We start from the raw sequence: 13,463 nt of genomic DNA, 5'->3' as shown, positions 1-13,463 counted from the left end.
CCACTCCCCATTCTCTATAAATTTAGTCCAGCTCTGATTAGCCAAACTTTCTTTGGCCAGGGATCATTTGCATTTCCCCCAAGTTACACAAAGCTGTTTTCTTGCCTAGTTGGGCATCCACCCTAAGGATCAGAAAGCTGGGTAGTCCTTGTGGCTGGAGCTGTCTAAAACCACAGCGACGTGAGGGTTCCCTGTGCCTCTTCCACTGTGCTCATGCTTCAGGATAATCTGGCATTACATTTTCCAGTTAACAATTCTGACTGCTGTTTGACTATAAATTAAAGAGGGTTTTGGTGAGGTTTTTTTTTTCCTTTCCTTGTTGTTGTTAGAGGAAGAGGAGAGGGGGAGTTGGTTAGCGAAATGGATGCTTGCTCTTGGTGTCAGGCTGGCTCCCGCACAATCCCTTTTATCAGTAGTATGGTGTCCCCAGCTGTGAGTGCCGAGGTGCCGGGAGTAATTAGAAGTGCAGCTATCAAATGCTACTTTGTTCGCAAAGAGAAGTACTTTTTTTCCTTGTGAACTTTTCACATTACTGGGCTGAACAAAACGGGTGGAGATTTCTTCTTAAGCCATTTCTATTGTTATATAACTTTGATAGCGACATTAAGTGAGTCTTTACTGGCTCGGCCGAGCCTTCTGGAGCCTGTTGGGTGTTAAATGGGGTTCTCTGCTCAGTGACCTCCAACAACAACTGACGTCTCCTGATCTAAGCACTTCCTGTTGTTTTACTGGTGACGGTTAGTTTTCTATTAAGCTCATTTGAGTCCTGCACATTTTTACCCTCTGCCCTTTAAAGGGAGGGACTAATGTTAGTTTTGGCTTCTGAATGAAAACTTTGCAGTCCAGGCTTCAAACAGAGCAACTGCAAAAAAGAAAGAAAGAAAATTTAAATTATAAATCATCTTTAACATCATGGCATGACTATTAACAGCTGACTTCACTGTGTCTATTATCTGTTGGAAATTATTTCAATGTGAAGTGTTCCCAGTGTCAAGCATCCTGCAGGCTTTGCTAGTCATCCAAAAGTCATGAGCTGTGCTTAAAAAATCATGGGATTTAAAAACTAGTAATAATGCATATTTGGTATTTCCTTCTGCCTTTCGGTGTTTTAACCTTCATGGGTACACAGAGGTCACATTTTCAGACTTTCCTCCTTAGCCCTCAGGGCTAGAAACTGAAAAATGAAGACTGAGATTGTCAAAGAATTAAATTCTTCTAGGAGCTTCGGGGGGGCCGGGGAGCAAGGAGAAATCAAATCTGTGACAAAATCCCAAGAGTTGGCAGTACAATTAGTAAGTGGGAGGTAAGGGGCACTTTTTTTCATTGCTGGTGACTGAGGCTAAATAGTCTAAATCACAGTGCTCGATTTAAATTACATAGATTTTACTTAAACACAAAAAAAAGTAAAGAATTTCATCACTACACTTGTATGCCAAGCTGGTTCAGAGCCTCACGATACATAGAAAAGCAAAGAGAGGATAGAGTTTCGATCATAACTCTAGATTTTGTGCATTCAGTGGCTTAGGTTTGATGCACCAATGTACGTTCCTACATTGTTTTGAGAGGGAGCATTGTCCTCAGGCTTCCAGGCTGCAGGCTGGCCTCTCCAAAGGCAGAGCCAGTCACCCACCACACTGTTCCTCTTCTGCCCCTCCCGAAATTTTAGACTAGGACAGTTGCTAACAAAATGGTTCACAGCGCAACCAGCTCACATAAATTACAGCAAATTGCAGGCTGTTCAACACATATGAAACTAATTTGAACAAAGTAGCTGGCTTTCAGCTCACAGGTAGTAAGTACTGTTTACAGTACATGTATGTGAAGTGCCATTGTCAAGCTAGGACTGAAAACTCAAGAACTGTTTTTGTTTTGGTTTTCCTAGTTAAGCACAAATTAAATTATGCAGCTTAATGCTATTCAAACAGGGCTTCATGTCCATAAAATTAACAGATTAAAGAGTTCCTGAAAGTATGGCCAAAATAGAAGTATTAAAAATATTTTAAGAAAACAATTTTGAATCTATCCACAAATGAAAAACCTCACTGTCATATTTATTTGCAGATACATAAAACATTCTGAAATCAGGATGTTTTATTTTCCCCTAGCATTATGTGTTTAATTTGGAAGTCCTGTATTTTAGACCTTCCACTGAATCAAAAACCAAAACAAAGAGACTTCAAAAGCCATTGTTGCTCCATTCAAGTCTAAGCTCTGCCTTTGTTCCTATAGCTAATGAGTTTATACTGTCCTGCAGGGAGAATTGACACCAGCCTCAAGTAAATGAAAGCAGGCCAAATGTTGGTAAGATCAGAGCACTAAAGTAATTATAGGTTGATTAAATGTTTATCTTCTTTACAGGTGGGAAGGGAAGAATGAAAATGAAGTAGGTCGATGCAAAGAGACGGGCAAGATTCATGTGACAGTCAATCACAAGTACTACAGGCCAACTGAAGTGGTAAGAAAATGCCCTCTCTTAGCTTTGCAAATGAATAATCCAATCACTCAGCCAATAAATTGCTGCATTTGGCCAACAGTCTGTGAGAAATGCTTAATTGTGCTCCTGCTGCCAGCTTTTAGAGCTCTAAATTAGCCTGCTTGTTGGCCCCCTCACAGCCAGCTACCTGGGAACAAGCAGGCAGGCAGGCAGGCAGCACTGCCCAGGAGGAGCATGTTTGCTGTGACACAGAGATGCTACTCTGCTTCAGTCACCCTCTCTGAATGGGAGAGGGGATGCTTAGGGGGTTGAAACATCACCTTATGGGAAACAAAACAAAGTGTAAACCAACTTATTGTTCCTTCTGGTCTTGAATGGGCATGTAGTCATCTCTCCTCCAGCTGCAAGAAGGGAAAGCAGAGGAAGGTGGGCACTAATAATCTTGATTTTTAAAGTACCTCCTTCTATGCCTTCATGACAGTGCTTCAACTCCCTCCAATGAGTATCCCCTGTTCATCTTAGATCTTTGTAACTATGGGTACCACAAAGTGCCCATTTTAGAAGTGCATGTGCACTTTGTTTTCTCAGGTGTTTTGCAGGGTCCCACTCAGTAAATGCTGATTTGCAGAACACCTCTTTACTCCCAGGAATGCCTCAGTGAAGTCTGCTAGGGGTGCGCAACCAGCACATGCTGCTGGCAGGACCAAGTGACTAACCCCTGTGCTCAAGTTGCCTAATGAGCATGCTAGGAGAGGAAAAAAAAACCCAACAATATTTCCAAGCAGGATGGTGGCAACACACAGAAATGACACAGGACAAAGCCTGGTTTCTGGACACAGGGAACAATAGCCCCAGTTGTGCGATGTGGGAGTGGGTGTGCCCAGGAGAGGATGTTGTCTCCTAGGGAGGGTAATATGAGCCCCACCGGCTGCTGATGCAGCATCAGCTGTCAGTCTGTCCGTTCAGAAGTGCTGGCTTCAGCTACCTGATTCAAGCAAGGTGTGATGACAGCACGTTTGTCTTGACACAGATTGCAGGGTGGGAGTGGGTAGCTGTGTGTGTGGAAGTGGACGTGGGTTCTAAAGTGGAAATTCAGAGGGGAACAGAGACTTTCATGTTATGCAAAATAGGGCTGGGCCTGCGTATCAGAATCAAACACTAGGAAGTCATTAAGAGCTGTCCATCATTCTGTGCTTTGGTAAGGTGTCAGGATGATAAGGAGGACACAGAGACAAAAGGACTTGCCAAACAGGAAAAGGACACTTGACCCAACAGATCTGTGCTTTGTGAGACCCACTTTCCTGCTTTGTCATGCCTCTTACTAACAAGTACATATTCACTCCTCAAAATTCATGTGTAATATGTAGCTATTCTGAAGCCCTTGCTGTAGTTCCCCCTTATTCATGTGCTCAGACATTTTCTACTGGGATAGTGGTGTCCAGGGTCTCCTCTCTGTCCTTATTGATCTCCTCTTGGTAACACAATTTCTTTATTTTAAATTCAGCTCACTATGCTCTTGTCCATTTTGGGACAGTGCATAAGCACAGGTCCCTCAGAAATGCTCGTGCAATTGCTAGTGAGTCCATACATGAGTATAAGGATGTATTCAAATACAGAGTGGAACGTGACCTTGAAATAGCACTGCGTATAAACTCAGATAGACATCTAGTGCTCATCTGAAATTATCTGGGCCACCTTGCCTTGGGCTCCCTCTCTCTCTTCCACTGCCCCCATCTTGCCTGGTGTTTAACATAGTCCCTATTTGGTTCCTGTGGAACCCAAGAAGGCTGTGAAGCTGCTCAAGCATGATCAAGGTAGAATCACAAAATGGGTTTTGAAGTACCTTTGTAGTAGGGAATATGCAGATGATTTGTGAGCAAACTCCTCTGTGAAGGGATGTGACATCCACTTCCAGTAATCAAAGTTTCCTTTTTAGACCATCTCGGGATGGGTATCCAGAATCACTTTCACTTTTTTTTAATTTTGATTTTATTTCCATTCCTTATCAAAGGCAGGCAAACTTCTGTTTGTTTCAGTCAGGGAAACACATCTGTGCAATTCCAAAATGCCAGACCAAAATCCAATCCATTGTGACAAAGTGAGAAAAACCAATGAGAGAACTGAAATGAACTGACGACACGTGTCCCTTCCCGCCACCCTCACCAAGACCGCTGAAGGCAAGAAAGCCTCAGGTTGACGTTTTGGAAGGAGGCTTAGCCAGATCAGTTAACAGGAATTCTGCTGTTGAATCCTGGCTGACACAGAAAATCTGATGCTCAGATTTTCATGTCTTATTTGGAAACATTTCTGTCTGTCTGTGTCTCTAAAATTTAACATGGTATTCTGGAAAGTGAAAATAAATATAATTTAATCTTGTGTACAGTCAGTTCTGACAGTGCCAATACATTCATTTGAAAACACATTTGTTTTCTTCAGTTAGTGATCCCTGGGGTCAAGGCCTCCCATTGAAAAGCTTAGCTGTACTGAAGAAGAAACCTTGAAATGTGAGACTGTCTTCTGGTCAAACTAAGTAGACCCTTTGAATGCCTTGACTCTAAATCTCTTCACTCTGCTTTTGACTGCTTTGGGGCCCCCTGATATTTACTGTCCTTGGGAATTGTTTCTGCTTAATGCTTCTAATGCCTGTCTCTCTCCTTCCCTCCTTGCATCTTGCCAACTACAAACCTATCGGTATCATTTCTTTCAGCTTATATTGAATTCCTATCAGCATCTTTTCTGACCCTTCTTAATTGTATTTGGAGACTCTAACCTGCTGCAAGGATTGGGGAAAAATTATTACTTCTGCCTTTCTTAAAATCAGGAGTTTTCACAGGAGCTTCGTGACAAGTTTGCTTGTCATACTGAACTTGATACACTATGAAAGATGCTTTCATGCATTTTGCAGGCTTTTTTAGCACATGGCTAGTAAGGTCATATTTTATACTCATTTGCTGCCCTAGGCATGTAAAGACAAGTTTCCACTACAGTTTACTCACCTGTAAAAATGTAGATACCTCAGAAATGATCTCACTAGTCTTTTCTACTTTTGTTACAATCAGAATGTTCATATTATAGGCAGGCAAATTAGTCCATACTTGGATTTAAATGATCTATTTGGCATTCACAAAAATGTTAAAATTAATTTTAAATTTCTTTTAAAAGTTAAAACCGAAATTCAATGAGCCACCTCAGTCAGTTGGAAACAAGCAGCCCTGCAGCACAGGATGTTGGATACATCAGGTCTCTCAACCCCTGAAGTTGGGTAATTTTTAGAGAATTAGGGCCTGTCTTTAATTTTCTTATCTTTCAGCAAGATATTACTGTTAATTTGTATGCAGAAATTTCCCTCCAAGAATTGCACAACTGCTTCTGATCAAATTAGGACCATTAAGGTGTTTGAGTAAAATTGCCTCTTATTTTTGCATGGCAGATATTAAGCTAACAGTTCTATAGGAGTTTGCTTCATTTCATTGCCCTTTCCTGCAACAATGAAGATTAACTCCAGATCTCACTGGTCTGTCGTGTCATCACAGAACTTAAGATGTATATATATCTCAGGAGTTTATGTTACTTTCTAAAAGGGAAATAAAAAGAAACCTTTCAACCATATGTAAATGTTTTTTCTCTGAATCTAATTCTCTGCGTTACAGGGAATTCTTCCCCCTCCCACCTCTTTCTGCAGTTGTCCTACAGCTTGCCTAGGATAGGAACTGCAGGTTGTATTCGTGCATCACATTTGTTATGGGCTGGCATGGATGTAACTCTGAGGATGTACATACATCAATGCAAATATCCTTCCTTTAAGCAAGCCCTGGAAACTCTGTCACAATGTGATGCTAATACTTAAGCAGTCATCTGGCCTCTTATTATTCTTCTTCAAAGAAAAAAGGGCATGCTAACTTGCTAACTTCTTCCTTTTGTTATATGCCTTAAGCAATTACATATTTTTCTCTCAGTCCTTTCTAGCACTGATATAAATGAAACTCCATGTAATGGTTTGGAGAAAAAATTCATGGTGGTGTCAAAAGATACTTCATCCTCCTGCAATTATTTCTTTAAAACTGTTGTTTCTAACTCCTAAGAAGTTCTGCATCCCTCCTTACCAGGTTGTTTACTTTTCAAAAGATTGTTTGTTGTATCTCAAAATCTACATATATAAATATATAAGAAATTTCCCAAGTCTTCTATGTGTTGCTTACACCAAACTTTACATTTTTACGTAACTGCATTTGGCCTCAGTTGCCCTTTTTCCTCCTTGGATTTAAGCAGGATGGCTTTAAATTTCAGTCTCTTCAGATGTTTTTTAAAAATTCAGCTCTATGTTTCCTATGTTTCATAGGATTCCAGTAAAAATTCCTTGGGGCATATCACATTCTCCCAAAGTCAGCTTTCTTAAAGTCAAAAACATTTCTGAACTCCTCTAAGTGTTCCTGCCCTAAAGAGCATTTAGAGTATAATGAAACCATGATCACAAAACCCTAAATGCCCCACACTTCCACTTTAGTTTTCATACAAGCTTCATTTCCTACTCTTAAGTTCAGAACCTCCTGTGACTGCAAGCTGTTCAGATGTCTGCACAAGGAAACACGTGCTTCCCTTCCTCAAGGATCTTTTTGCTCATCAGTGTCAATATGTGGCCTGTATTAATACCCATGAAAATGAAATGGGAGCATTCAAGGAAGAATAATCTTCAGATTATTTTCCTGTCTATTTTCCTCACTAGCAGCCAGGTAAAGGAGTTGGAAGTTGTCATAATTCTGACAGTCTCTCTTATCTGGTTTTTTTTCCTCCTTATTCTGAAAATGTACATTTAACATCTGAAAACTACTGCCTTGGTAAATGATTACTTCTGTTGTCCTTAATTCTACTCCAAGCTGACTTTGTTGCTGTGTCAGCAGATGGTCAAAATGTTTATATCTTTCCTTACTTCAAACTGATTATCTCTGCATTGTTTTACCACCCTCTTCCTTTTATTTGCCCCTCCTGCTAATAAAACCTGCAGTAGATTTTTGTTTGTCTGTTTGTTTTAGTTAACACCTTACATATCAGGCATTTCAGAGGTAGCTCTGAAAACATACATTTAACAAGGTAAAATAATTAGTAGTAATTTGTCTCTGTATAGCATCTGCAAGGCACTGAGCACTTAACATATTTTAAATGTTTCTCAACAAGCATGTGGAAAAGGTTTTAAAAAAAATAGTATCACTGCATTTCTGCTTCTGAAACACATGTATGGCAGAGCAGACTGATCATGCTACTCAAGTGAGATCATGAGGCGGCAGCAAAGTTAGGAGGAGAGCCTGATGGCGTTCTCTGCTGCCATTCCTTGTAGACACAACTGTTCCTCCACAGGTAGTTTTCTACTTTTTTATCTCACCCTGATTTTGTTCATCTTAGTTGTTCCTTAGATGATAGGAAGATTATTTTTGCTATCCAATTTTCCTCTCAATATGTCACCAAACCTGAAAAGATTCATCAGGCTCATGTTCAGTCTTGCTCTACGTCTTGTTTAATCCTCTTAACAGACTCTTAGCAGGAGCCCTAGCTTACCTCCTTTCTTATGGGAGCAGATACCTAATATGTGCCCCTCCAACACTCCCACACACATTTCTGACTTTTTGCTTCATAACTAGCTCATTACATCAGTATTAGACAGGCACATCCAGTAAAGGAATCCCTCTGGACACCACTGTTTGCAGTCCTCATGTGCTGTGCTTTACTCGTTTGCTTCTCTTTGCGTCATCCTGCTCCTCCTCTGCTGTGCCTCCAACAAAATATTTCTCTGGCAACTTCTACAGCTGGCTCAGTTCCCCTTCCTCCTTCACCACCTCTTTCCCTGCTGTCATTCCTGATGTTTTGAAACCAGCCATGTGTCATCTGTGACCTTCACATCACCATTGATCTTCCTGAGAACATCAGCCTGTCTCTCTGAGTCTGCTTTCTGATCCCCTAATACCACAACTATCTGACTAGCCAGAGGAAGAGGGTGTCCTTACCTCCTGGGGTCTGAGTTGGAATGCTTTTTCACCCTGGGTGTTGCACCATATGTTCATTTACAAGATGAGTAGTTTTTCTTCAGAAAAGTTCAGCCTAGCTGAAGAAATCTCTGACTGACTTTGGGCAATGCAATTTTCCACTCTAGGTGGGTAAAAGAGATTGCAACCCCATTGAAAACCTAGTGTGTAAAGATAAAGCTGTCATCCAGGCAGAAGGGTTGGTAGTTTTAATTCATTGCTCATTTTTCTAAATGCTGTTGACACATAGCAATTAGTGGCAATCTTGGATGTGACAGATCCAGGCTCAACTCCTGAAAACAGATTTGTAAATTAAACCTAGGTGACTAGAGGATTAAGGCTGAGGGAGAGGTGAACGAGGATAGAAGTCTGTTTACCTCCTTAATTAGGCCCTGATTCAGCCAAGCATCCAAGCAAGTGCTTCACTTCAAGGGCATGAATAGTTAATAGGGACAGTTTCCATACTCGGAGCTAAGAGTGTGCTTACGTGCATTGCTGCATCTTAATATGAAGCAAAGCAATTCATCTGTGATGGGAACTGAGATGGCCAGCCCAGAAGTTTGTGGGAACTCAGGAGGTGCCAGCTGATTCTTCTTGTTTACCTGCCCCATCATACCTGAGCACAGTACTTGGGAGCAGAGATGCTGAGATAGCTCAAGACAGTTTCTTTAGCCAGGTTGTCTTAGGGTGGCTTTGCAGGCAAGAAGGGATTAGATCAAGTTCATGCAGTTTGTAGTTTTATTCAACTGCTCCTGCAGTGATGTTTCCTGCCCGTAATTCTTCTCTTGCTTTCCTGGCAGTGGGGGGTCTTACCACCACCTCTTCACTTATTCATGTTTATTCATGCACAGAGTCTCTCTTTATCTCACCTTTTATGCCGTTGCCTCCCCTTTCTCTTGGCTTGCCATTTGGCCTCCTCCTTCCCCTTGTTATCTCTGTCATCTTACCCTCATTTGGACCATCCCTTGTTTTCTTATCACTGCTGTCCTATGCCTGCCCCATACAAACACTCCCTGTGCTCCAGCAGATGTGGTGGAAAAGGCAAAGCCTCTGAAGGGAGGTGGGAGAAAGCCTGGAGCAGGCAAAAACCATGACAGAATTCGAGACTCAGGCAGCACCAAAGACACATTTGTCACAACTGCCAAGTACTCCCTCCTGCCAAAGGTCTCCACCACCTCAGCCTATTCCCCATTTCCTACACAAGATCAGACATTCAAAAGAGCTGAACTGTTGCTCAGACCACATTTTGGAGTGCCCAGTGAGACTGGAGTACTGGCAGAGTGGCTCGGCACAAAACTGTTCCCACCAGGGCTTTCTAAAGACCTTGGTGTCAGAGGTGGTTGAGGTCACTTATGGACCTGATTGCTGGTTCACATTCAAAAGTGAGAGCATGTCTGAAGATCTGTCTCCCTTTCAGAAGCTGTTTATTTTATTTTACAATGGGATTTTAAAAGTCAAGAAATATGTTAACAATACTGTTCACATTTTGACTATTTCCCACCACGTTGTAACCTTTTCTTTTAAGAGTGCTGTGCCAACTCAACTCTTGCAATAGTTTTAGAATGGCAGCACAGAACTGTAGATGACATGATTTATATGAAAATAAAAACGGCTTTTGAATACAGAGGATATGAGACAGAGGTGAGGTTTCCTTCAGCAAATCTGGAATTAAGGGCTAGACTCCTGTCTAATTTCTCGAGCCTTCGTAAAAGCTTGCCTGCCTTCAGCTGTTTGTATTTTATTTTATGGGTGAGTGGGTGCACAAAGGAAGATGACAGCCACAGAGTGTTCGTGTGTTTCATCTGAGAAGCCATGAGATGGTTTTAGTATTGTTAAAAGCAGCTTCTGCTGAGTTTTGGTCAGCAGATGCCTTGACATCAGCCTTTTCATCATGAAGTCTTTCAGTCAGTGGTTTGCTGGGGGCATAGCTGGCTCAAGCCTGGGTATGCCATGGCACGTAATACTTTTCCTGCTTGAAAGGTGGTACTTCAAGCCACTGACTCTCAAAATCCTATGCCACCATCTGCAAAATATGTATCAGTGTTACTTTGGTACTGCTGAAGACATTATCGGAGTGAGTGCAGTTGTCACTCTGAGGGACACCCCAGGGCAGTGTGAAAGGGCCATATGGACAGTTAGGAGAAATGCATAAAGAGGTAGCCAGTTCTGAGGAAGCAGGAAGGTTTCAGGGTTTGTCTCCAAAAGCTTTCATTTCATATTTTTCAAGTGTTTCACAGTCAAAAAATGACAGTAGGTTTCTTTCACTTTCTTATTTTATTTCTTTAGCTATTTGAAGTTTATTCCCCTAGAAAATGTGGAATGTTTTAACTGTACTTATGGAAAAAAATGTCAAAAAGTATTCTGCTGAAAAAAAACCCAAAAAGAGAACAAAATTGGCTTTTCAGGTTTTCTAAGGAAAGCCTAATTTGGGGGGCAGGAGGGTACTTTTCTGGGGTAGTCAGGGTTTTTTTTAGATTGATCCTAGAGGTCTTCTGTCTCCCCCAAAATATCCATAAGAAGTTTTTGGTCAGACTGGTATCTCTGTCCTTCACCATTTACAGTTTCTCTCAAAGGGGCAAATGGTTGAAAGGAAGTGGAGCTTTGGAAGTGGTTGTTTACAAAATAAACAAACCTTCACCTTTCCCCTCTATCACCTTTAGAATCATCATTTGTAAATTAACAACTTCATGATGGAGGCATGAAGAGGTGGGACTTTTGTTATTGTTGCTACCCTGTGATGATGATGTGATGAGTGCTTTACCACCTTCCATATCTTCTTGTCTCATCTTTGTGTTCCACTAAAAACCTATAGCAATGATTCTGACCTTATCAGAACTTAAGAACATTTTACATTGTTAACTATTTTTTAGTATCCTTAATACTTGCCTAGTGTTCAAGGAGAGCTTGTATGGTTGAGTTGAAGGGGAAATTGAGCCTTGTAGATCTAAACAAATTTTTAAAGTTTTTTTTGTTGCTGAATAAAACCCCAGAAAATTATCTCTGTGGCATAAACATCTACAGTATTTGTCATGAACCAGGAAATGGATCTTCATGCCCATCTTGGATGCTCCCCAAATTGTCTGATGTCCCAGCTGGATGGGTGAAAGAGGAGACAGTAATTATCTGCAGGGCAGGGGAGACTTAAACATTAAAGAGCTTTATGCCTAGGATCAGCTGGAATTTTCGCTCATTCCTCACATATAGCGTCTGAGCTCACCAAAGCAGACAATATGAAAAATATTAACAGGATTCAAGAAGACATTAGTAATAGATTAAGAGTGCATGCCTCCCTTGCAAGACTTCTTTTTTTTCTTGATTTTTTTTTCCTTTCAGCCAGAAAAGTCTAAAGGTGAGTAGGTGAAGTCAATTTTAATAATTCACAGACGATAATACATCTATTTCTCACTTGACAGAGCTAGTGTTTAAACTATTAGCATTGTCTGGCATAACATAAAACAGGATCAGTCACTCATCCCTTTGAAACATCTAACCTGGCCTCATTTAAATTTCTTCCTTCCAGCTTTGCCAGTACATTTTAATAGTCTTGGTAGAGCTCTCAGCTGACTTGTGACTTCAGACTTTATCTACTGGGTTGTGGTTAGGAATGGAGTAAGACAGCACCATTCCTCGTCAGCTTTTTCTGTATGCAATGACACAGAAACCTCAGTGCTACAGATAGCCATTGAAATTCAAAACAGACCACTTGACTGCTGAACAGAAATGAGTTTTTAAATCAGATTTTCTTTTTGGAACACTCTTCTGTAATTTTTGAAAACACACTTTTTTTTTCCTTCCTCCAGATTGCTGAACTCGTACTACTTTGCAGTCATGCTTTGTATTGAATAGCTGTAAGGGGAAAGATGGATTAACAACAATGAAAACAAAAAAAATGTGTTTTAAAATAGGACGCCTGCCTGTTTTTTTACAGTAACCTGTGACAAGTTCATGTTTATAATTCACTACAGCTGTTACCAAGTTAGTGCTTTGCAGACCTTAGTTTTACAAATTTCCAGATTGGGTGGCTAGGAGTTGAATTGCTTTTGTTTTCATTTTTTTCTTCTGTTTGACCCATAAAATACCACACTTCCACCTTCTGATTTAGATAGCAAAAACATATATTAAAGCTTCTTTACAATAACAAAGACTTCTGACTAAAGCAATTGGCTCCCGCTATAGTTTTCCCTTAGATAACAGTTATAAATTTCCAAACCTCTAATCTTTGGCAGCATTTCCCTCTTGATCCTAGTTTCTGTTTCCATGTGTTGGGGTAGATTAAAAAGTGGGTTGTGAAGGTGAAATTGGAAATAGAGGAAATGTGAGGTTTTAGGAGGAGCTCAGGTGAGTGATAGGGCCAGGTTTGCTCTGTGCACTGTTTTCATAGCTATGAAACAAAGTCCACTGGGGCCTCTTCTTATACTGAAGTGTCACCACAGATCACATGTTGTAACATTTGCTCCTCACTCTAAACAGTTCTTCTGTAGTGCTAATCCTATAAGGCTACCACAGTCTTTTATCCTGCACACAGTTGGCTGAAAGGGCTTGCAGATGAGCATCCAAGGTAGTATTTAGGTGTTTTTCCCGACCTTTCTTCCTCTGTCTCCACCCCACTGTGCTTATCAGTATTATCTCTGTATTTCACATATTTGCTAAATGCCTTCTGGATGGCTTCTAGGCTTAAAATAAAGACCAAAATTAATCTTGACTGATGAAGTGAATCTCAAAAGAGTCAGGCAGCTCAGGCACTGTAAACAAAAAGTTGGCATAATTAGAATCTGACTAGCCCTAAAGGTAAGCCACCCACATCTATAATAATTCAATAACTGTGTGGCATAATGAATGCAAGGGCAAGGTGGACATGGGAGGAAAAACAGAAACACGGGAAGGTGCATTATTCACAACAGTAGAGATTCACAACAGTGAAGACATATGTGCACTTGAAGAACAGCCAAAGGGAGCTGGTGATGGATGACAGGCAGTTTCTGTGCTGGAAAGCTCACAAGAAGTATTCTTATTTT

At 40.9% G+C, this 13,463-nt stretch overlaps 1 protein-coding gene across 3 annotated transcripts in view; it reads left to right on the top strand.

The window, feature by feature from the left end:
• The window catches only part of GMDS (GDP-mannose 4,6-dehydratase), a 427,595-nt gene that overhangs the window by 351,526 nt on the left and 62,606 nt on the right, over window positions 1–13,463 (top strand). For all 3 annotated transcript variants that reach the window (XM_074873260.1, XM_074873271.1, XM_074873280.1), the window contains one exon: window positions 2,359–2,455. In XM_074873260.1, coding sequence (XP_074729361.1) covers window positions 2,359–2,455 — 97 coding nt within the window. The remainder of the gene's footprint in view (window positions 1–2,358; window positions 2,456–13,463) is intronic.

Source organism: Strix uralensis, chromosome 1 (assembly GCF_047716275.1).
Source record: "Strix uralensis isolate ZFMK-TIS-50842 chromosome 1, bStrUra1, whole genome shotgun sequence".
In the NCBI taxonomy this organism is placed as follows: domain Eukaryota; kingdom Metazoa; phylum Chordata; class Aves; order Strigiformes; family Strigidae; genus Strix; species Strix uralensis.
The sequence above is the reverse complement of the archived record's forward strand: the minus strand, read 5'-3'. Positions and strand labels throughout refer to the sequence as shown.